Source organism: Oryzias latipes, chromosome 5 (assembly GCF_053564925.1).
Source record: "Oryzias latipes strain Hd-rR chromosome 5, Olatipes_Hd-rR_3.1".
In the NCBI taxonomy this organism is placed as follows: Eukaryota; Metazoa; Chordata; class Actinopteri; order Beloniformes; family Adrianichthyidae; genus Oryzias; species Oryzias latipes.
In genome coordinates this window covers 35,507,227-35,531,861 of record NC_136241.1, presented here as the reverse complement: position 1 = coordinate 35,531,861, position 24,635 = coordinate 35,507,227, and the positions used below count along the sequence as shown (strand labels likewise).

At 46.0% G+C, this 24,635-nt stretch overlaps 2 protein-coding genes across 2 annotated transcripts; both read left to right on the top strand.

Moving 5' to 3' along the window:
- The first annotated feature begins 302 nt into the window (after positions 1-302).
- On the top strand, positions 303-7,198 carry LOC101167925 (keratin, type II cytoskeletal 8). Its single transcript, XM_004085197.3, has 10 exons — positions 303-734; positions 3,648-3,856; positions 3,942-4,002; positions 4,826-4,921; positions 5,067-5,231; positions 5,387-5,512; positions 5,584-5,727; positions 6,170-6,246; positions 6,616-6,662; positions 6,737-7,198. Exons 1-10 carry the CDS (start codon positions 423-425, stop codon positions 6,841-6,843), a joined length of 1,344 nt encoding a protein of 447 aa, XP_004085245.1. The 5' UTR covers positions 303-422; the 3' UTR covers positions 6,844-7,198.
- A 1,840-nt stretch (positions 7,199-9,038) lies between these two features.
- rbl1 (retinoblastoma-like 1 (p107)) lies at positions 9,039-24,454 on the top strand. The gene is made up of 22 exons (XM_023955350.2): positions 9,039-9,369; positions 10,933-11,066; positions 11,193-11,396; positions 11,780-11,844; positions 12,065-12,193; positions 12,445-12,608; positions 12,709-12,773; positions 12,849-13,005; positions 13,540-13,706; positions 13,797-13,909; positions 13,998-14,101; positions 14,167-14,304; positions 14,416-14,580; positions 14,908-15,040; positions 15,113-15,346; positions 15,444-15,634; positions 15,707-15,883; positions 15,970-16,041; positions 16,123-16,210; positions 18,239-18,378; positions 18,453-18,617; positions 23,333-24,454. Exons 1-22 carry the CDS (start codon positions 9,085-9,087, stop codon positions 23,525-23,527), a joined length of 3,285 nt encoding a protein of 1,094 aa, XP_023811118.2. The 5' UTR covers positions 9,039-9,084; the 3' UTR covers positions 23,528-24,454.
- The last annotated feature ends 181 nt before the right edge of the window (positions 24,455-24,635 follow it).

The window sequence follows — 24,635 nt, the reverse complement described above, 5'->3', positions numbered from 1 at the left end:
TTCTTCCCTTCACCTGCTGTCAGCAGAAATTCACACATTTCACTGACATTAGAATGACCTGACTGTTCAAATATTTATTTACATGGGAAATGTTGCTAAATTAAACTATGAAGAAAACCTGGATAAAATTGGGTGCTTTTAGCACTTTGGTTGTTTTGTAATTAAAACGTTGATGAGAACAGTTTGTGCCACTTAGAGAACTGGAACACCAGACATGAGATACTGAAGCTGAATGGTCCTCACCACCCCACCCCCCACCCCCGTGACTCCACCCTAGGGAGATTTAAAAGGTCATGAGACACCTGAGACACCTCCCAGTCCTCAGACATCCTCAGCAGTCCCGGTGCCGTCTGGGTTCCTCCAGCAGCTTCTTTTTCAGTTTGCTTCTTCTTCATCTCCTCTGTCGTCCATCGCTCCTCACCATGAGTCTGAGCAGAAACAAGAGAATCAGCTCCAGCATCTCCGTCCGGACCAGCACTCCGTCCCGGAGGTCCAGCGGCTTCGCTCCAGGTCAGGGGGGCTTCAGCGGCGTCTCGCTGAGCAGCAGCTGTCTGTATGCTGGCACCAACGGCCACCATCCGGGGCTGGGGGCCTCGCTGACATCCCTGTCTGTGAACAAGAGTCTGCTGGCCCCCCTGAACCTGGAGATCGACCCCAACCTGTCCATGAGCCGAGCTTTTGAGAAGGAGCAGATCAAGAGCCTGAACAACCGCTTTGCAAGCTTCATAGATAAGGTAAAAACAGAAATCTTTTGGGAAGGAGCAACCTTCAAATATTGTTGAGATGATTCAAAAGGTTCATCTCTTATTGTTGCTCCTCCAGTTTTGGCAGCATTCAACACTATATTGAACATGTCTCTGTGAGAGTAAAACCTGCAGCATCTCCGGTGAGCAGAAAGAGAACCAAGCAGAAATCCTGAACAGATGGAGGATGTCGATGCAGACTCGATGTTTGAAGTTCTCCTTTACTCCAGAACAGTGCATGAAAAAAGTGGTTTTCTTTAACAAAAGAAAACCACTTTTATATTTTGGGGTTTTCTATTGTTTTACATTTATGCTATGCAAAACTAAAATGTTAACATTTTCTGAGAAATTAACCAGACAAAAAACATTTTTGTGAAGCAGTGTTTGCAACCAACGTTGTTGTTTTGGGATAGATTATAAGTGAAGCACACATTTAACATTAAGATCATGTTTTGTGATAACTGGTTGACTTACAAACTAAAACTACGGCAAAGAGAGAGAAATGCAGAGGAATCTGTGCGTCCTCAGGCTCCAGTGACTCTTTCTTCCATTTAAAATCCCATCCTGGGGGGCGGGGGGCGGGGGAGGCTTTGTTTTTGTAACGTGATCGTGTTCTTGGTGAAGTTTCAAACTAACCTCGGGTCTCATGTGAAAACAGATCCACCAAAGCTTTTAAAGCGTTTAAAACCCAGAGAGGCAACCAACCAACACTCGTCACCTGAACCTAGAAACGCTGATGCAGCCAGCGTGGCTCAAGAGCACTACAGCACTGACTGTGTTCTACTTTGTGAATGTGAAGGAGGTCGTTGGTGCTGAAACACGAGAATCAAAGAAGATTCCAGCAATGCAGGAAGAACTTTTGCAACAGAATTGATATTTAGGGCCAAATCAAGGAAAAGACCGCAGTCACCTGTCAGTCATCAGTCTGTGGGTTTAAGACCATCAACCATAAACTTTCTCCTCCAAAGTCTCATGGAAGAAAAACCAGGATGGAAAAACAATCTTCTGAAAATGAAAGAAGAACCAGATGAAATAAAACAACGTGAAGCTTCATCTCTTCTGGTTTCAGAGAACTTGTCTGAGAAAATGATCGTTTATGAAGGCTAACCACCCGTGATCACGTGACATCTATTATGGGATGCCATTCCTTCCAGTGAAGTCCGGTTCTGAACAGGTGATTGGTGGTTGAGGTGAAGAGCCGGGCCAAACTCTGGAAGTGAGACTCTCCTCCGGGGACCGGGATGCTTTCTCACGGAGTGGGTGACCTGCTCACAATGGAGGCTTTGTTGGCTGCTGGCTTCAGCGCAGAAAGACCTCCGGTGTTCAGTGACAGAGAGCTGAGCGGCATGAAGCCATCAAACACCAGACATTTTTCATCTGCTCCATGATCCTTAAGAATGGAAATGTTTGTCCTGTTCTGAAGAGTCCCGACTGAGAAACCTTTCAACCATCAACAGGTGAATCTTTGGAACATACCTGAGACAACGGATGGGAGGAGCCACCGTGCTGACAACTCTGTCAAAGCTCATAATTCCTCTCTATTATTATAGACTACTGCACGGCACATGGATCATGTGACTTATATGCTACAGGAACAGCCAACAAAGGCTTTTATTGTGAAGAAACATGAAAGCCGACTCCTCATCTCCTTCCTGTTGGCTGCCTGAGTATCTCTGTATCTCTGATTCTGTAATCCGATGCCACCAAACTGAAACATTGAAGAGCTGCTTCCCTCCTGCAAAGACACATTGGTGCCATCAGGCAACGCTTTGCTGATGAGGATGATGATGGTGCTGAAGAAGATCTGGTTCCCGCTTTGGTGAGGGTCCAGACGTCTGAGGCATGTAATGACATTTTCTCAACACCCCCAGCCTCCATCTAGGATTGAAAACATCCTCAGTATTCTGATGGTACCGGGCTCCTGGACATTCGACCCAACCGTCCCATTTCTGTCTCATTGAGTGGGGGGGGGGGGGTAACCTGAGCGGTCCGGTCAGCCATGGTGCTTTCCCTGCTCTGAACAGAGCACAGGCTTTGTCTGGGAGAGAGTGAAACCCATCTGCAGGAAGGAAACTGGAGCTGCTGAGCTGTTCTCTGCTGCCTCTGTCTGACCTCTGAGTGTCCTGCTGAAACCCACTGAGTGCATGTGGAACGTCTGCAGAAGAAGACCAGCTGCCCATGGACCAACCTAAGCTGCTGACCCTCAGAGACTGGGAAGGCCTCTTTCTGCAGCACAAATGTTAGTGCTGTTAAGCATCCAGTGAGGCTGAAGGTTTGAATGTTTTCTAAAGAAACCTGCTTCTGTGCTGAGGAAGAGTCTGGAGTCTTCATGAAGTGGTAACCAAGGGAAACCCAGTGAATCTGTTGCAGCAACATCATGGTCTAACCGTGAGTTCAGAACAATCATTATGTATTTAAGTGCTGATACAGCCATCCATCTATCCATCCATCCATCTATCTATTCCCAGACCAGCACTCTCCAGTGTGTCCTGGTTCTTCTCCAGGGCCTCCGTTTTGAGACATCTTATCAACAAAGACACAACATTTCCTTCATGGCTCTCCTGCTTGGCCTTCAAACCCGCTGTTTAGCATCTACTGCTCTAAATGAGCATGAAGAGTTTTGAGAAAAGATTTAAGCGAGAAAAACAATGTGACTCCAGCTGACATCAGCTTTGTGTTTTGTGCTGAAATCTCTGAGTCCCATGGTTCTCAGCAGCTTCGTGGCGAGATCTTGACATCCTGATTGTTCCTCAAACTGTTAGTCTTTGAATTGTTTGATGAGCTGATTTAGAAACTTACTTTACAGTCCAGGAACTTCCTAAAATAAGTCTTTCCCATATCTGAACGTCAGCGGAAAGGCCACGACCTTCATCCCGTGCCGTCATTTCCTTCTGCATCCTTCAGGTGCGTTTTCTGGAGCAGCAGAACAAGATGCTGGAGACAAAACTGGAGCTGCTGCAGGGTCAGGGGGTCAGCCGCTCCAACGTGGAACCCATGTTCGAGGCCCACATGGCCAACCTCAGGCGCCAGATGGACCTGGTCAACAACGACAAGATCAAGCTGGACGGGGAGCTGAGGAACATGCAGGGCCTGGTGGAGGACTTTAAACACAAGTAACCACAGATTCTTTGACAGTTCAACGGGAAAATGCTGCAGATGGAGGAAACCCATCATGTCTCTGTGCTCTTTCTGCCACAGATATGAGGACGAAATCAACAAGAGGAACAACCTGGAGAACGACTTTGTTATCCTGAAAAAGGTCAGAACGCAGTTTTCTTTTTCAGCTCCAGAGGTGTGGTGAGTAAGGTGAACCTTCTTTTTGTCTTCCATCGTCACGTCATCCGAACCTCAAACGTCCCACCTGAACGCTGCGGGCCACTCCACCACGCAGCACTGAAGCACCAGCCTTCTTTGTTCCTGCTCCATTTTTGTTCGGGAAGCGTTTTCTGTTGATACTATTCTCAATTTTCCATTTCTGTTGCACATTAATGTAAGGTCGGGATTGTGAGGGGCTGTAGCTAGCGAGAGATAGTGAAAACAAAGGGATGATGGGAAATCAGACCTACCCTGCGCCCACAACTCAGACGTGAAAACCGAATGAAGTCCTGCCGCTCTGCAGAAACTATGTCCTAGAAAACGACACAGGTTTTTAGATTTTGGCTAAAAATCCTCATTAAAAGACAACTGGGAAGACTTTGACAATAGATCAGAAGATGATCAGAGTTGGATTTTAATAACTGTTAAAAATGATGCTTCACACATGAAAGCTGATCTGTTCGGCTGTTCAGAAGAACTGGATGATGACTGAATGAAAAAATTCCAAAACGTTTTGGTTTTGGATGCTGCAGATTCTAAGGGTTCTGAGCTGTTTTGCATAACATACACCGTACAGCTGTAGCTGTTTTTCTCTGTTTTGACCTGCCTTGGTTTTTCTTTTGCATTTTATTGTTTACATGCTGTTTTGTTGTGGGCGGAGCAACACCGTTTCTCTCTGCGGTGCATCCTTGAGGACGGATGTCAATAGTAAAGAAAGCCTGAATCTGAAAGGAAACCAAAGGTGTGTGCTCTTCGTGTGGTCTCAGGATGTGGACTCGGCCTATTTGGTGAAGGCAGATCTGGAGGACAAAGTTGGAGCTCTGACGGATGAAATCAACTTCCTGCGCAACATCTATGAGGAGGTTGTGCTTTTTGGAACTTTTGGCATTATTTCTTTGAATCAACTCCTTTTTGTCTTCATGAATGTTTCGATTGTTTTCATTCTTGAACTATTATCAATGAGAGGCTCTTGGTGCTAAAATAATTCTGTTTCTGAAACGGAACCAGGAGCTGCAGGAGCTGCAGGCCAGCATCAAAGACACCTCCGTGGTGGTGCAGATGGACAACAGTCGCAGCCTCAACATGGAGCAGATTGTGGCCGAAGTCAAAGCCCAGTATGAGGAGATAGCAGCCCGCAGCAGAGATGAGGCGGAGGCCTGGTACAAGAGCAAGGTCAGGATGAGTGATGGACCAGAGCAGAATGAGTCTCGTAAAATGTGCTTAAAATGTGTTCCTAGCATGTTCCTCTACGTAAGTAGAAACCTCCTTTGAGTTAAAACGATGATTCCATGGTGTGTGAGTAATGGTGAGCCTTTCTCTGCCGCCAGTTCGATCAGATGTCAGTGCAGGCCAGGCAGTTTGGAGATGAGCTCCGCATGGCCAAGGCAGAGGTGGCCGAGGTCGGCCGTCTGATCAGCCGCCTGCAGAATGAGATAGAGGCCGTGAAAGCGCAGGTAAACCTCACCAACCGACAGGGCTCTTTCTGAGCGGTGCACGACTCCCTTTCTGACCACTCCTCCCTCAGCGCGCCAACCTGGAGCACCAGCTGGCTGAAGCGGAGGAGCGTGGAGAACTGGCGGTGAAAGAAGCCAAAGCCCGAACCAGAGACCTGGAGGATGCTCTGCAGAGGGCCAAGCAGGACATGGCCAGGCAGCTGCGGGAGTACCAGGTGAGGACGGCCACCGTTAACCCTACAACACAAAGTCACACCGTCACTTTTAACGGGTCATTTTGACCCGACATATCACACCCAACTAAAATTACTTGTCATAAAACACAGGTCAAAGCATGGCAACACATGATAAATCAGAGTGGTTGTCTTTTATTGTCAACTGTGATGTAACAAAATGTAAAACATGGGAAGTTCCTAAAAACATGCTAAAAATTGTGAATTTGAGAACAAAACATTCCTGAAATATGATAAAATCATACGAGTAACTTGGTCTGTGGTCCACCCATTTCTGGGACGTGTGAGGCACAGACTCCTCGACACGCAACACACTGAAATTCATGTAAATTGTTTTGCTCTGGTGAAAATCCCCTGGCGATAGTGCTCCAGGGTTAAATGATAAAAGTAGAACACAAGTCAATACCATTGTTTGCACCTGCAGGACCTGATGAACCTGAAACTGGCTCTGGACATCGAGATCGCCACCTACAGGAAGCTCCTGGAGGGGGAGGAAGACAGGTGGGACTTTGAGTGAGGAAAAATATTCTGAAATTAAATTTCCACCTCATATCCCTGAACAGAAATGTACTTGGAGTTCCCATCCTTTGGTTGGAACACCTTTTATCTGGAGACTGTTGCCGTGGTAATATTTACATTTTTAGTGTCTCAGGTTCCTCTCAATCTCATGGTGGATTGGTTCCGTTCCTCATAACCTGGTCTTTGAAATTGACTGTATGCATAGTAAAAAAAAAAAGTTAAAGATCATCAAATAATTCTGTTTCTCAAAATGTGGTGTCCCTAAAACCAGGAACCAGCAGAAAAGCTGATATTTGAAAGCCACCAGTGGTTCAGGTAAAAGTTCACCTGTGCTTCTCTTCTCTTCTTCAGACTTGGACAACAATCCATCCTCAACATCCAGGCTGTCTCCAGCTACTGTAAGTCCCACTGCTGCAGCACAAAACTCAGACAGAAGCCTTTTCACCATCTGAGTCTTCCTGTTTCCCTCCAGCTCCTAAAAGCAATGGCCACAGCGGCGGCGGCGGCGTCTCTTCTGCTCCCAGACTGCTGGTAAAGATGACTGAGACCAGAGATCTGTCCAGATACAGCACGCTCTGAGAGCAGACACTACAATCATGTAGGAATTAAAGTGATTTAAAAACACTGGAATTGTTCCGGAGAAATGTTTGCTTTTAGCTGCTAGTTACACTAACTTTAGTTTTCTTCTTTCACATTTTCAAAAACACTATTTTAAAGATCTGATGCTGTTTGTTTAGCCTGTGGGGATTTTTTTAGGAGTGTAGATTGTAGTTCTGACCAAATACTGTAAAAACTATTAGAAATGCCTCACAGTTCTGATGAGTCTGCAGAAATTAACTCTTTTTATTTCTATTTTCCAGAATCAATGAGATGTGTGGTCAATGGCTTTAAGTTGATTTATTGATTTACACAAATAAAATGAACATCAAAGGGGGTCCTGTGTGCTTTTTTCAATTTTGTTGAATCATTGAAGTTTAACAAATGTGAAGTTTAATTAAAGTTGATTCTTTTTAAAATGGCAAAAACCCTGAAATCCACTGCTGTGCACTTTAACATGAGAAAAGCTAGTCTTCCATCCTCACATCCACAGTGACTTTCAAAGTCTGTGTGGTGCTTGACACATGTATGTGCAAAAAGTCAGCATGTGTGTCCTTCACATTGACGCAGATGGGACAGACTTTTCGTGTGTATTTGTGGATGTGTCTTCCTCTTGTCTCGTGTGTTCCTGTCATCCTGTCCTCACCAGATTTTGGGCTTCACTTTTCTTTGCTGTCTGGTCGAGAAAATGGTCAAAGAAATAAGTTTAACACTCAAAAACAAATGCATTTTGGGATGGTGATAAGATGTAAAAAATAACTTTTTATCAAATTACATGTTTCTGGTTCTTAATAATGTGATAATAATAATAATGAGAAGTCTTAATTGTTGCAGTTGAGTCAGGATGAAAATTGTGGCTTCTCTTATAGATAAAGCAAGTCAAAGAAACAAATCAATTACTTCTTGTTACTCTGTTTTTGTAACATTTTGCTAATTAAATGTTCAATAACTTGTTTGTTATGATGAATTATATTTAACTGTCTAAAGCAGCCAGACCATGTAGGAAAAATCCCAGAAACTAAATGTCCCCATTCGTTTTTAGTCCATCGTTTTATGCTGTTTAAATTTGTATTTCCACTTGAACAAAATATCTAGGTTTGAGCTATAAATGCTTAAATTGTGATTTTTGAATGTTTCTTTTTATTATTACTTTTCCAGAGGTTTTTACTTTACCTTTATTCTACCAGGTAGTCCTATTGAGACAAGATCTTTTTTTCAAGGGAGTCTTGGTCCAGAGGCACATTTCAATACAAAAAAATACATAAAAACAAACATCATTAAAACCACATACATCATGAGAAGCAGTTGCACATTATTGTTTCAGTCTCTGATGCTTTGAGCTTGTTCTTAAAAACATTTAAAGATACCAGTTCAGTTAGTTTCCAGTCTTTCTGCAGCATTTTCCAAGCAGGAGGAGCAGAGTGGACTAAGGCTTTTTCCCAGCTCTGTGCAGCAAATGGAACAGAAACAACCGTCTAAGGATCAGAGGAGTGAGATTCCACACTTCTCCTTGTGATTAAGGAACAAATGTAGGGAGGGAGTAATAACCAATAGTAACTACCAATAATAATAACCAATAATAATTACCAATAATAATTACTAATAATAATAACCAATAATAATTACCAATAATAATTACTAATAATAATAACCAATAATAATAACCGATAATAATAACCAATAATAATTAACAATAATAATAACCAATAATAATTACTAATAATAATAACCAATAATAATTACCAATAATAATTACTAATAATAATAACCAATAATAATAACCGATAATAATAACCAATAATAATTAACAATAATAATAACCAATAATAATAACCGATAAAAATAACAAATAATAATGACCAATTGTAGTAACCAATAATAACAACCAGTAGTAAGAACCAATAATAATAACCAATAATAATAACCGATAATAATAACCAATAATAATTAACAATAATAATAACCAATAATAATAACCGATAATAATAACCAATAATAATTAACAATAATAATAACCAGTAATAATAACCGATAATGATAACTAATGTCCCTGCCTCCTAGTGGCCAGAGAAGTTTTTGCCTTCAATGTGTTCGTGCTTTTGTTTTTTATAAAGTTTTAGAAAAAAAAGTTGACATCCGGTACATAAGAAAGGGGGAGAGGGGGGCGTAGGTTTCTCGCCTCTGATTGGTCAGAAGGGTAAAGTTTTCGCGCCACCGCACTGCATGCTGGGAGCTGTTAGCGGAAGCGACGGGAACCGTGTTGTTGTGGTGAGAGCTCGGCTCCGCCGTTGTTTGGTTCTGTGGGTCGGATTCGAGCTGCGCGGACGGGCAGCGCTGGTTCTGTGGATGAGAGGGGAGGAGTCTTCGGATTCTGAGTCGGGGAGGATGGAGGAGAGTTCGGTCCGGAGGAGTTTGGAGGTGCTGTGTCAGGAGCTCAACATGGACGAGCAGACAGCCAGTGAGGCCATGGACAACTTCACCTCCATATGGAACACATACACTCTGGAGGTAAACGACTGGCTTCGGTTCGGTTCGGTTCGGGGGGGGGTTAGAGTCTCCCGGGGGCGCTGTAGACTGACCCGCTATGAGCCAACGAGCGCTTCTGCTCTGCGACCTCCGGTCATGATATACATTAATACATGATGCTGTGACGTGAGTTTTCCTGAAGCTTACCGGAGATTTTTGTGTTTACACACAGAAACACTGAAATGAGGCTTATTTGTGAGACTGAGTTAAAACATCCAGGTGTTGATTTGAGTCATAGGATTGTTGTTTACGTCCGTTGTTGAATCAACGTCACAGCGAGATGCTGCAGGTGACGGGAAGAGGAGCCTCGTCTTTAGGTTTACCTGGTAACTAATGGCAATAAATAGATGGCAATAAACGGAAGGTGTATTTATTATCTACAACATGGAGGTGGATGCACTGAATTTTTAAATATGAAGTCCTTATTTTTTTAGCAAAAACTAAGAAAATATTAGCAAGAAAACAGTATTTGAGGGGCGTAAAGAGAATTATAAATTCCTACTGATTGAACAGGGCAGTGAACACAGCACGACTCACCTGCATAAAGGAGGATTTGTAATCAAAGGCGTCTAATATCTGGATTTTTGATTTGATGTGGCTTTAAAAGGGACTCTGTTCATTTATCTGTTGCTGTCTAGAAAAGTGACCCAAAGAACAGAAACGTCCAAAACTTTACTAGATTTGTTTTAGCTCTTTGATTAATATACAGTAATAATAATCACACATTTTATTTAGATGGCGCCTTTCTGAGCACTCAAGGTTGCTGTACATCATATGTACTTATATAAAATATAATAAACAGTTAAAACAGCAATTTAAATAAATACAAATAATAAAAATATTTAAAAACAGGAAAAGGTTACAGTGAATGGGCCATTTGGAGGAAATGAGTTTAGTTGTTTTTATTTGATGATTTTTTATGGATTTGTTTGATCTCAGGGTTGAGATGGTGGATTTGTTCTGTGCGCTCCTGCTGCTGTTTAACACGATGGCGTTGAAGATGGAGATGCCTGAAATTCTTCACATGATTCAATGTTTCTTTAAATGTAGAAAAATGACGTCACTCTGGTGAATAAATTCAGCATTTTTGTAGCATATTTGGTTCCAAACGGATCCAAATGTTGTACATTTAGTTGTAATAACTGGATTTTATGTTGATGCGTTATTTTAACTAGACGAGTGAACGTTAGGAAATCGTTTATCTCTGTTGTTGTCTCCATAAAACAGCTGTTACACCTCATTATGAATTCATATGGTTAAAGATGTAAAGTCTATTTTGAGCAAAATGAAAAGAATGAAATAAAACGCAGTATTTTACTGAAATGTGACTGAATGCTGAACGTGTTCATGTTTCATCTACTAGCTGTTCCTGAGGGTTTAGCACAGGGTTTTGTTCAGAAGAACCTGAACCTTTACCAATCATTTCATTCACGCACCAATGGAGGCACAGCTGCCATGCCAGACGCTAACAGGCCCAAGGGCACTCGGGCACCGGTGGGTGGGCAGAGCTGGACGATGCAGAAATGTGCCGTTGTGTTCCTGCAGGGGGAGGTGGTCCACTGGCTGGCCTGTTCTCTGTACGCCGCCTGCAGGAAGGGGTCCACCCCCACTGTGGGGAAGGGGCTGATGGAGGGCAACTGTGTGTCCCTGACCCGGATCCTGCGCTGCTCCAAGCTCAGGTCAGGTTCTGCTCTGCAGCTTCTGCTGGATTTTACAGCCAGTCCCGGTCAAACGGGATCCGCCTGTGCAACTTTGGGATTTGCGTCTTCATGTTTGGTCCCGTTTGTTGTCGGCCCCCCTCCCAGCCTGATCCAGTTCTTCTCTAAGATGAGGAAGTGGGCCGACATGTCAAACCTGTCACAAGACTTCCGGCTGAGGATGGACCGGCTGGAGCGAAACTTTGAGGTGTCCACCGTGATCTTCCGCAAGTTCGAGCCCATCTTCATGGACATGTTCCAGAACCCACAGGGCAGCGAGCCCCCCCGGCAGCCCCGCAGCAGGAAGCACAGGTGGGACGCCGGCGCGCCTCAGGCATGACGGTGTATACTATATACATGTCCACAGTATACTATATATACACACATACACACATGGTGCATTGCGTCTTGTTGGAATATCTTGAGTTCAAATAAAACCCGAGCAAAGGTTTTGACAAAAACAAATACATTTTAGGCTTTTGTCTTGATGTTTCATCCTTTTTACTGATCTGAGACATGATCCAAACCGTGAGTGTTGGGATCCGTTGCAGCTCCATCTCTACTGCAGACACAGCTTGAACTCTGACCTCCACGTCAGAGACGCTGCTGCATGTTTGCACCGACAGCAGCTTTCAGCAGATGTGGAGTTTTCCGGAATGTTCTGGGCTTTAGGATCTGCTCCTGTGTGTCTGCAGACGGCTGCCCTGTCACATCAGTGATGTCTTCAAGTTCTGCTGGACCCTCTTTGTCTACACCAAAGGTACCGAGAAACAAGCCGGACGACCTTCCTGAACCCTCTGGGTTTGCTTGAGCTGTAGAAAACATCCAGAGCTGAAGGAAGAGATGTGGCGAACGCCATTTAGGGACAAACGCAGAAAGTATTTCTGTGTTTGCAGGTTGAAATCCATAGTTTGTCCTCAGACGCTGGAATGTACTGGTTGCAGATGTTTATGCACAGACTTCAATGTCTTTTTTTCCAGGAAACTTCCGAATGATCGGCGATGACCTGGTGAACTCGTACCACCTGCTGCTCTGCTGTCTGGACTTGGTGTTTGGAAACGCTCTGCTGTGTGCAAACAGGAAGGACCTCATCAACCCGACCTTCAGAGGTCGGTCCGCTCCGCTTCTGCCACCTTTTCTGTTCACATGCAAACACGCATAAACTCCCCCCAACACACACACACACATGATCACGTTGATGGGAGTGATGTGCGTTGGAGAAAGCAGCTCCATGGAAGCCACGGCGGGCTTCAAACCACCGTTCCTCGCTGTGCGGCTTCATGGCCTCACGGGGAAGCGGGGGCCTTCAGGGGGTTGCACCAGCAACCGTCAAACTCTTCCCGTGTTTGGGTCTCCTCAGGTCTGCCCCCCCAGTACCGCGCAGACTGCCACGTGGTGCCTGACGAGCCCCCTCCCTGCGTGCTGGAGAGGTTGTGTGAGCTCCACGATGGGCTGGTGGTGGAAGCCAAAGGCATCAGGCAGCACTACTTCAGACCGTACATCCAGAAGCTCTTCCAGAGACAGGTGTGCACCCTGTCTCCTCACCTGTGGCCCCCCCAGTCTTTCCATTACATCCTTGGATTGCACAACTTCTGATGCTTCCGTTTTCTTTGCATCCTTTCAGATCTTGAGGGGAAACCAGGAGCTGCTGACGGAAATGCTGGACCCTCAGAACTTCATAGATAACAAGTACGGACGCTCTGGATTCTGACGCGGTTCTTCCGCCGGCGGCTCCTCACCGCTGCGTTCTGCCCGTTTCCACAGCAAAGCCGTCAACAGGGAGTATGAGGAGTACGTGCTGACGGTGGGGGACTTCGATGAGCGCGTCTTCCTGGGAGCCGACGCAGACGAGGAAATCGGAACGCCGAGGAAGGTCCTTCCAGATCGCTCTGCCGGTCAGATGCAGCAACACAGGGAGAAGGTGCGTCCTCGCAAACGCCGCCAAGTCGTCGCCAAAGTCGCTTTGACGTGGTCGTCCTGTGAGGAAGGGGCTCGCACCGCACCCACGAGGAAGACTAGAAACTCCTGTCCTGTCTCAAATCCATCATGGGTCAAACCCGCCATATGGCGGCCTGTGGTCAGACGCAGAACCAGGCGGGTTTGACCCCTCTGCTCCACCACGCCGTGAAAACGTCCAAACGGTTGATGGGGTCAGGACAGCAGAGAAATGCGCCGTTCCCCTCTGCTGCTGCTGCTCATCCTTTGTGTAGCTTTGCTTTCATTTTCCCAACAAACGTCAAATCATGAAGCTGCTCCACCATTTCCCGCCTCGGTGCTGGAAGCAGGCCATTCGGCAGACCTTCAGGAGGTTTGACCTCCAGTTACCTCTGGAGGAAATACCAGCGCCAGCGTTTCTATGACGATGAAGTCCAGCCTCTGACTGCAGCAGCATGTTTGTGTCTGTCGGAGCGGGGCTCTGCAGACCACCTGATGGACCTTCTTTCATTCTCTGCAGCCCGCCTCCCTCGCTCCATCCACCCCGCTGACGGGGCGGGGCTACCTGAAGGAGAAGGACCTGCTCGTCACTCCCGTCTCCTCGGCGACGCAGAGCGTCAGCCGGCTGCAGAGCATGGTGGCGGGTTTGAGGACGGCCCCCAGCGAAAACCTGATGCAGATCTTCAGGTGGGTGTTTGTCTTGGCACGCGCTGCTGAGAGGAAGTTCATATGAAAAATTTCTCCGTTTGTGTCCCGGTTCCTCCGTTTGCCCTGCAGAACCTGCTCCAGGGATCCCACTGGTTCCGTTCTGGCCCGAGTGAAGACTCTGGGTCAGACCTTCAAGGAACATTACACCAACGACTCGGAGGACACCCCGGGTTCTCACATAGGTATCCGGTTCTGCTCAGAAGCTGCCTCAGCTTCATCCGTTCAGGTTTAGTCCGGGAAGAGTGACGATGTTCGTCGCGTTTGCTTCAGACTTTGCAGAGAACCGCCTGAAGCTGGCTGAGATCCTCTACTACAAGGTTCTGGAGAACGTTCTGGTGCAGGAGACCAAGCGGCTGCAGGGCAGAGACATGAGCGTAAGTGGCGCGGCGCCGGATGGCGGGAAACGCGGCGGCCTGATCTGACAGTGCTGTGACTGCAGGCTCTGCTGGAGCAGGACATCTTTCACTGCTCGCTGATGGCGTGCTGCCTGGAGGTGGTGCTGTTCTCCTACAGCTCGCAGAGGACGTTCCCGTGGATCATCGACGTCTTCAAACTGGCCCCGTTTTACTTCTTTAAGGTAGAGACGCTGCTCCGCTGGAGATCTTTTAGATCCACTTGGGTTTTCCTCTGCTGAACCATGAGTCAGCTGGTTTAAGGAGAACGGCGGTCTCTGGGGCTGTGTGTGCAGGTGATCGAGGTGTTCATCCGCTCTGAGGAGGGCCTGTCCAGAGACATGGTGAAGCACCTGAACTCCATTGAGGAGCAGGTTCTGGAGAGCAGAGCGTGGACCGAAGATTCTGCGCTGTGGAGCGCCCTGAAGGCTGCAGGGAACGAAGTTCCCTCCGTGGAGGAGGTCAGTGTGACGGTGCTGACCAAGGTGAAGGTCATTGAAGGTCATTTAGGGTCTGTCAGGTTTACTGAGGTCTACATGTGAAGCCTGCTTTCATCTTCCTGCTCTCCAGAGTTTGTCTCAGCAATTCTGCTGAGTCATGAAAAGGTCTGGATTATTGTAGACCTTCATGTGGACAAAATAAAAACTTTGGATTGTTTTATTTTGTCTGCGTGAAGATTATGAACTTCAAACATCTGACGGTTAGAGCAGAGGATTCTGGGAATCCAGGTTTTTCTTTAAGTCACCTGACGACACACCTGGCAGCAGTCTCCTCGTCTCCTCCAACAGGTCAACTTCTCCTCCTGTCTGGACTCGGGTTCCTCTAACGGCATTCAGCCTCACCTGCCGCTGGCGGCCCACTCCCCCATCATCCACCCCCGCATCCGGGAGTTCAGGGCCGGTTTGGGGAGCGCGCGGAAAGGTGGGTGTCTGCTCCACGTCTGTGCAGGATGCTGCGGTTCAAGCACCGACTTTGCTTCCTCTGCCCTTTCAGAGGTGCCCCCCTCTCCGCTGTCGGTTCACGACAGGTACAGCTCCCCGGCGGCCGGGAGCGCCAAGCGGCGTCTCTTTGGCGACGACCCTCCGGCTCCGTCTGTGGGCCTGACCTCCCCCGCGGGGCCGCTGCCCTCCCCAGCCAAGAAACTGACCTTCAGCTCAAGCGGCAGCACAACGCTCAAGATCGGTGGCCAAGGAGCTCAGACGACGGTCGTGAGTCTCCCACTGCAAGGTGATCATTTCTCACCTGGACACTGAATGGGAGGAAAGTGGGAGGAGTCTGAGGCATGAGAGCAGCCCGAGCTGAAGGTGTGACGTTCAACCCGCAGGCATGAGCACCGACCGCACCTTCACCCTCATCCCCGTGTCTTCCTGCGATTCCTCCGGAGTGGTGACCGCCCAGTTCCTGCTGACGTCGTCCCCGAGCCGACCCGCCGCCGCTGTTGCCATGACGACCGAGCCGTACACGGGAAGCGGCCGGCCGCGGCGCACGGGATCGCTCGCCCTGTTCTTCAGGAAGGTGAGGAACCCACCAGTTCTCTGTTCACGTTCAGCCCAGAGGATCTGCTGCAGAACGGCGTGGTGTCTGCAGGTGTACCACCTGGCCAGCGTGCGGCTCAGGGACCTGTGCATGAAGCTGGACGTCTCCTCGGAGCTGCGGGGGAAAATCTGGACGTGCTTCGAGCACTCGCTGGTCCACTGCACCGACCTGATGAAGAACCGCCACCTGGACCAGCTGCTGCTCTGCAGCATTTACATCATCTCCAAGGTGAGCCGGACTGTTAGGAGGAGGAGGACAGACTCCTCCTCTTGAGACGCTGGTCCGAGCGCTGACCCCAACCCTTCTGCTGGTAGATCACCAAGGAGACCCACACCTTCCAGGACATCATGAAGTGTTACCGCAGCCAACCGCAGGCCAGCAGCTATGTGAGGAACACACAAACGCACACACTTCACCTGCCGCTGCAGAGGCTTACCTGATGGCTGTGGGCGTGTCTGTCTGTGCAGGTGTACCGCAGCGTGTTGATACGCCGCACGCCCAAAGAGCTGTCCGCCGATGAAAACATGGAGGAGGGTTCTGCCTCCGAGGAGGAGTGTAAGCTCTCACACACGCGCACACAAAACACACAACACAACGCCGTTTCTCTGATTGGACAATCTGCTGATGTTTGTGCATCCTTCAAAATAAAAGAAGACAAAACATTACTTTGTTCACTCAGAATGTCAACAGATTTCAGCTGCAGCTTCACCGTTAAAGATCCGCACAGATGTAGACGCCGTTTGTTCCTCCGATGATGGATTAGGATTCGATTGTTTATTTCTACAGCCCTATATTTACAATAGTCGTCTCAATGGGCTTCATACTGTAACTGAGTAATAAACACGAATCATAGATAAAGAAAACTGAGATTAAATTTGCATTTCTGAGTATTTCTTTATTCAAATCAGACGAAAAAGTGATGATTAAAAAAAATCATATTTATGATTTAGAAAATATACTTTCCCCTGGCTCCGCCCCTTTCTGGTCCTCTTGCAGACCAGTGGATCCATGAAAGTCTTTGTTTTCCTGGTCTGAGCCGGAATCTGGATCAGAACTGTGCTACGATGCTGCTGCCATCTTTTGTGGCTCCGCTAACGTTAGGATGAGGTTTGAGGGCCTGTAAGCTAGCAGGAGAGAGTGTAAACCAATGAGCTAGAGGAGACACGCCCGCTTTAGAAGCCTGGCCGACGGTGGCGGAGCGCGACGCCATCTTGGTGAGGTCGACGACGCCCACGTGACAATGATTTCTATAGACTTTGGTGGCATCTAAGTAGCTTTGATATTATTTATATTTCTATTTATTTATACATATAAATAAATATATAATATATGTTTATAATTTATGTATATATATATCATCATCATTTGTTGCTGTTAAATAAGAGAAACAGTCAACCTTATAAGCTCAAACTTTAATGAAAAATGCATCGTTGCAGGACTTCTTATAAATAAATAAAAATGACAAAGAATTTTTGAAAATCATTTTTAAACATTTCAAAGTTTTAGACCTCTTTGACATGTAATTTAAATTATTTAGAAAAGCCCTACAATAAGTTAATAATAATAATAAATAATAACAATATGTAAATAATAAGTCAGTAGTAATAATAATAATAATGAATCAATTATAAATAATAATAAATCAATAATAAGTCAACAATAAGTCCAAAAGTCAACAACAGATTTTCCCCTTTAAAAAAACAAAGAAAAACAATAGATCTGCACTACTGGTTCATGTGAGAGATTCATTTGTGTAACACAGATGGTCTGGTGCCGGGTTTCCAAATGTTCTGAACACATCCAGACTGTATTGCTAGTCGGTACCACAGTGATCCATCTGAATTAGCTCTTTTTATTGCTAAGATCCACTTTTTCCTGAAGTCTGAATCCATTAGAAACCTGCAGGAAAAGTTCAGTCACTGAGTCAGAAATGTATAAATCTATATTACTATAATAGTATAGTCCTAGTATACTGTATACAGGTTTAACACAATAAAGTTCACATTTATGTCAACAGCAAATTCTCCGTACATCATGCAGCAGCATGTTGATAACAGCCCTGCAACATCATACATGTCTATTCTATTAATGAAGCCCCTGCAGCATTAAAAGAAAAAAATTATAGTACTTACCTGTGAAATGATCTGCCTTCCTCCTTCATGGACTCATTTCTCTGATTTTGGCAGTTGAAACCCAAACAATGAACTGGAATTTAGCAAAAAATGTGTTCACATGCATTCACTGCAGTAGTAAGTTGACCTCACCAAGATGGCGGTGCTCTCCTCCCATGAGGAATCACGTGATGTCTCCTCTAGCGATGTAACTCATTGGTGTAAACAGATGGATGATGGGAAGTGAATGCAGGGTAGCTTTAGGCCAGTGGTCCCGCCCACAACTCAGAGGTGAACTTCTGATGAAGTTCTAGAGAACGACGGGTTTTAGCCCAAAAGACGACTGAAAACAGATGAGACGATGACGGGACTCTAAGTTGTGATTGAGTGAAGTCATCTTTACTGTGACGGGCGCCACATTCCTGCGTCTGTTTCCTGTCTGGTTGATGACCTGCTCACGTTTTGCCTTCAGCTGCAAGGAAGAGCAGCCAGCTTCCAGGAGACCCGCCTCCCGTGGAGGAGGAGCGCGGCGACCTGATCCAGTTCTACAACACCGTCTACGTGGTGAAGATGAAGAGCTTCGCTCTGCGATACGCCGCCAGCGATAACCAGGTGGGGCGCCCTCTGACCCGCCGCCGTCCACGCTCTGTGCTGCGGCGCAAACTAAATGTGGCCTCGTCCTTCAGGCGGACGCGCCGCCGCTCTCGCCATTCCCGTCGGTGCGGGCCCAGCCGCTGTCGCCGCGGCGAGTCTCTCAGAGCCACTCGCTGTACGTGTCCCCCCACAAGAACTCCCCCGCCTGCTTCTCCCCCAACTCCTACACCTACAGGATCAACAGCAGCCCGTCCAAGGTGGGAGCACACACACACACACGCACACACACACTGATGAACACACACACACACACTGATGTACACACACACACACACTGATGTACACACACACACACACACACACACTGATGAACACACACACACACACTGATGTACACACACACACACTCACTGATGAACACACACACACACACTGATGAACACACACACACTGATGTACACACACTGATAAACACACACACACTGATGAACACACAAACACTGATGAACACACAAACACTGATGAACACACACACACTGATGAACACACACACACTGATGTACACACACACACTGATGTACACACACACACACACTGATGAACACACACTGATAAGAACACACACACACTGATGAACACACACACACTGATGAACACACACACACTGATAAACACACACACACTGATGAACACACACACACTGATGAACACACAAACACTGATGAACACACAAACACTGATGAACACACACACACTGATGTACACACACACACTGATGTACACACACACACACACTGATGTACACACACTGATAAGAACACACACACACTGATGAACACACACACACTGATGAACACACACACACTGATGAACACACAAACACTGATGAACACACAAACACTGATGAACACACACACACTGATGAACACACACACACACACACTGATGAACACACAAACACTGATGAACACACACACACACACTGATGAACACACACACACTGATGAACACACACACACACACTGATGAACACACAAACACTGATGAACACACAAACACTGATGAACACACACACACTGATGAACACACACACACTGATGTACACACACACACTGATGTACACACACTGATAAGAACACACACACACTGATGAACACACACACACTGATGAACACACACACACACACACACACTGATGAACACACACACACACTGATGAACACACACACACACTGATGAACACACACACACACTGATGAACACACACACACACACTGATGTACACACACTGATAAGAACACACACACACTGATGAACACACACACACTGATGAACACACACACACTGATGAACACACACACACACACACTGATGAACACACACACACTGATGAACACACACACACACTGATGAACACACAAACACTGATGAACACACACACACTGATGTACACACAAACACTGATGAACACACACACACACTGATGAACACACACTGATAAGAACACACACACACTGATGAACACACACACACTGATGAACACACACACTGATGAACACACACACACACACACTGATGAACACACACAAACACTGATGAACACACACACACACTGATGAACACACACACACACACTGATGAACACACACACACACACACTGATGAACACACAAACACTGATGAACACACACACTGATGAACACACACACACACACTGATGAACACACACACACACACTGATGAACACACAAACACTGATGAACACACACACAAACACACACTCACTGATGAACACACACACTCACTGATGAACACACACACACTCACTGATGAACACACACACACTGATGTACACACACACTGATGAACACACACACACTGATGAACACACAAACACTGATGAACACACACACACACACTCACTGATGAACACACACACACACACTGATGAACACACACACACTGATGAACACACACACACATACTGATGAACACACACACACACACCCACACACACACTGATGAACACACACACACTGATGAACACACACACAAACACACACAAACTGATGAACACACACACACTCACTGATGAACACACACACACTGATGAACACACACACACACACTGATGTACACACACACTGATGAACACACACACACACACTGATGTACACAAACACTGATGAAGACACACACACTGATGAACACACACACACACACTCACTGATGAACACACACACACACACTGATGAACACACACACACTGATGAACACACACACACACACTGATGAACACACACACACTCACTGATGAACACACACACTCACTGATGAACACACACACACTGATGAACACACACACACACACTGATGTACACACACACTGATGAACACACACACACTGATGAACACACAAACACTGATGAACACACACACACACACTCACTGATGAACACACACACACACTGATGAACACACACACACTGATGAACACACACACACATACTGATGAACACACACACACACACTGATGAACACACAAACACTGATGAACACACACACAAACACACACTCACTGATGAACACACACACACTCACTGATGAACACACACACACTGATGAACACACACACACACACTGATGTACACACACACTGATGAACACACACACACTGATGAACACACACACACTGATGAACACACACACACTGATGAACACACACACACTGATGAACACACACACACACACTCACTGATGAACACACACACACACACTGATGAACACACACACACACACTGATGAACACACACACACACTGATGAACACACACACACTGATGAACACACACACACTGATGAACACACACACACACACACTGATGAACACACACAAACACTGATGAACACACACACACACTGATGAACACACACACACTGATGAACACACACACACACTGATGAACACACAAACACTGATGAACACACACACACTGATGTACACACAAACACTGATGAACACACACACACACTGATGAACACACACTGATAAGAACACACACACACTGATGAACACACACACACTGATGAACACACACACTGATGAACACACACACACACACACTGATGAACACACACACACACTGATGAACACACACACACACACACTGATGAACACACACACACACACACTGATGAACACACAAACACTGATGAACACACACACTGATGAACACACACACACTGATGAACACACACACACACACTGATGAACACACACACACACACTGATGAACACACAAACACTGATGAACACACACACAAACACACACTCACTGATGAACACACACACACTCACTGATGAACACACACACACACACTGATGAACACACACACACTGATGTACACACACACTGATGAACACACACACACTGATGAACACACAAACACTGATGAACACACACACACACACTCACTGATGAACACACACACACACACTGATGAACACACACACACTGATGAACACACACACACATACTGATGAACACACACACACACACACACACACACACACACTGATGAACACACACACACTGATGAACACACACACAAACACACACAAACTGATGAACACACACACACTCACTGATGAACACACACACACTGATGAACACACACACACACACTGATGTACACACACACTGATGAACACACACACACACACACTGATGTACACACACACTGATGAAGACACACACACTGATGAACACACACACACACACTCACTGATGAACACACACACACACACTGATGAACACACACACACTGATGAACACACACACACACACTGATGAACACACACACACTCACTGATGAACACACACACTCACTGATGAACACACACACACTGATGAACACACACACACACACTGATGTACACACACACTGATGAACACACACACACTGATGAACACACAAACACTGATGAACACACACACACACACTCACTGATGAACACACACACACACTGATGAACACACACACACTGATGAACACACACACACATACTGATGAACACACACACACACACTGATGAACACACACACACTGATGAACACACAAACACTGATGAACACACACACAAACACACACTCACTGATGAACACACACACACTCACTGATGAACACACACACACTGATGAACACACACACACACACTGATGTACACACACACTGATGAACACACACACACTGATGAACACACACACACTGATGAACACACACACACTGATGAACACACACACTGATGAACACACACACTGATGAACACACAAACACTGATGAACACACAAACACTGATGAACACACACACACTGATGAACACACACACACACACACTGATGAACACACACACACACACTGATGAACACACAAACACTGATGAACACACACACACACTGATGAACACACACACACACACTGATGAACACACACACACACTGATGAACACACACACACACACACTGATGAACACACACACACACACTGATGTACACACACACTGATGAACACACACACTGATGAACACACACACACTGATGAACACACACACACTGATGAACACACACACTGATGAACACACAAACACTGATGAACACACAAACACTGATGAACACACACACACTGATGAACACACACACACTGATGAACACACACACACACACACTGATGAACACACACACACACACACTGATGAACACACACACACACTGATGAACACACACACACACACTGATGAACACACACACACACACTGATGAACACACACACACACACACTGATGAACACACACACACACACACTGATGAACACACACACACACACACTGATGAACACACACACGACCCGTGACAGACACGGCGAGCAGAAGACTCTGATGGATGACGGACTTGAAAAGTTCTTCTCTTCTGCAGGATCTGTCAGACATCAACAGGATGATCCGGCAGGGCTCTGCCAGCAGGAAGAGGGCCTTCACCATGGAGGGGGACGTGACCATGGCGTCCGCGTGCGACTCGCCAAGTAAGAGGGCGTGTCCGGAGAACGGCGGCAGCCCGGACGTGCTGCTGAAACGTCTGCAGGACGTGGTGTCGGAGAGGCAGAGCCACTGAAGTCCTGACGGGAGGAGCAGAGTCGGCAGAAGACATCCGTGGAGGTTTCTGTCCTTCAGTGGCCTGATTGGTCTGCAGGAAAGACTCATGAGCTGAAGCTGTCACCAGGGGGCGCTCCCGCTCACAGCGTTGGGGGCCGTCGCTCGTCTTGTTCTAGTGCAGTTGGAAGATGGTCGGACTGAAGCGCCACGTGTCGCTCTTTGTGGTGTAGATTGTAGGTCGTCGTCGAGGAGAAACCGTCCTTCACCACATCTGTCAGTTTTTAACCCAATATTCTCACTTTTCAGAGGAAAGATGCTCCTGCAGGTTAGATTACCTGCGGCTTTTCATTTCTTTGATCACTCATTTAGATCTCCCCCTTTGCATTTACTGAAGTGAAGCACAGGTTGCCATGACAACAGCAGACCGGTGGAAGTTTTACTGATGAGTATTTGATTCCTTCATAAACTGGTGACAAGAAAACAAAAAAACTCAATTTTAAAACATTTTTAGGTCTTAAAACAACGTCTGAACCTGTGAATATCTTCCTCTGATGGTCTTCCTCACTGTTTTTGTAAAAAGTCAGTTTAAAAGTAATTTTATTTTAACCTTTTCTCTGTTTGTTTGTGACTTTAACCATTTTGTTGTAAATGTAGTGAAGAAAATCACTGCAGAGGTGTGTGTGTGTGTGCGTGTGTGTGCGTGTGTGCCTGTGTGTGTGTGTGTAGCATCTACACACCTGGTTTTATTCAGTTTAAGATTTGATGACACCTGTTTTTCATACATGGAACAAAATTCTGTCAGAAACTGAACATTTTTTGAAGTCTTTCTGTTTTGTCCTGAGAAAACAGAAATACAGAAAATCTGTTTCAATTATGGAAAAGAAGCTGTTTCTCTGCAAACTACAATCGTGTTCAGTTTGAAAAAAATAAAATGTATGTTTTATTATTTCTGTGGAATTCTTTAATATGCAGATAAATATCAGGTTTTGCCTTTTAAGGCCAGAATGTTCTGAAAATAAAAAAAAACCTTAAAGGTAGACATTTGTTCAAACATTATGACCAAAAATCACCACAAGAGGTAAAGAGTCCAAAACAAACTGGAAGGGAAATAAAGACGGCAGAGACAC

Bases quoted from the DNA above. Each gene is read 5' to 3' on its own strand.
- rbl1 (XM_023955350.2), top strand. From the start codon at position 9,085: ATGCTGGGAGCTGTTAGCGGAAGCGACGGGAACCGTGTTGTTGTGGTG. The intron at 12,774-12,848 runs GTACGGACGCTC...CCGTTTCCACAG, and splicing joins CAGAACTTCATAGATAACAA to CAAAGCCGTCAACAGGGAGT. The intron at 14,305-14,415 runs GTAGAGACGCTG...CTGTGTGTGCAG, and splicing joins CCCCGTTTTACTTCTTTAAG to GTGATCGAGGTGTTCATCCG.
- LOC101167925 (XM_004085197.3), top strand. From the start codon at position 423: ATGAGTCTGAGCAGAAACAAGAGAATCAGCTCCAGCATCTCCGTCCGG. The intron at 4,003-4,825 runs GTCAGAACGCAG...GTGTGGTCTCAG, and splicing joins ACTTTGTTATCCTGAAAAAG to GATGTGGACTCGGCCTATTT. The intron at 4,922-5,066 runs GTTGTGCTTTTT...AAACGGAACCAG, and splicing joins TGCGCAACATCTATGAGGAG to GAGCTGCAGGAGCTGCAGGC.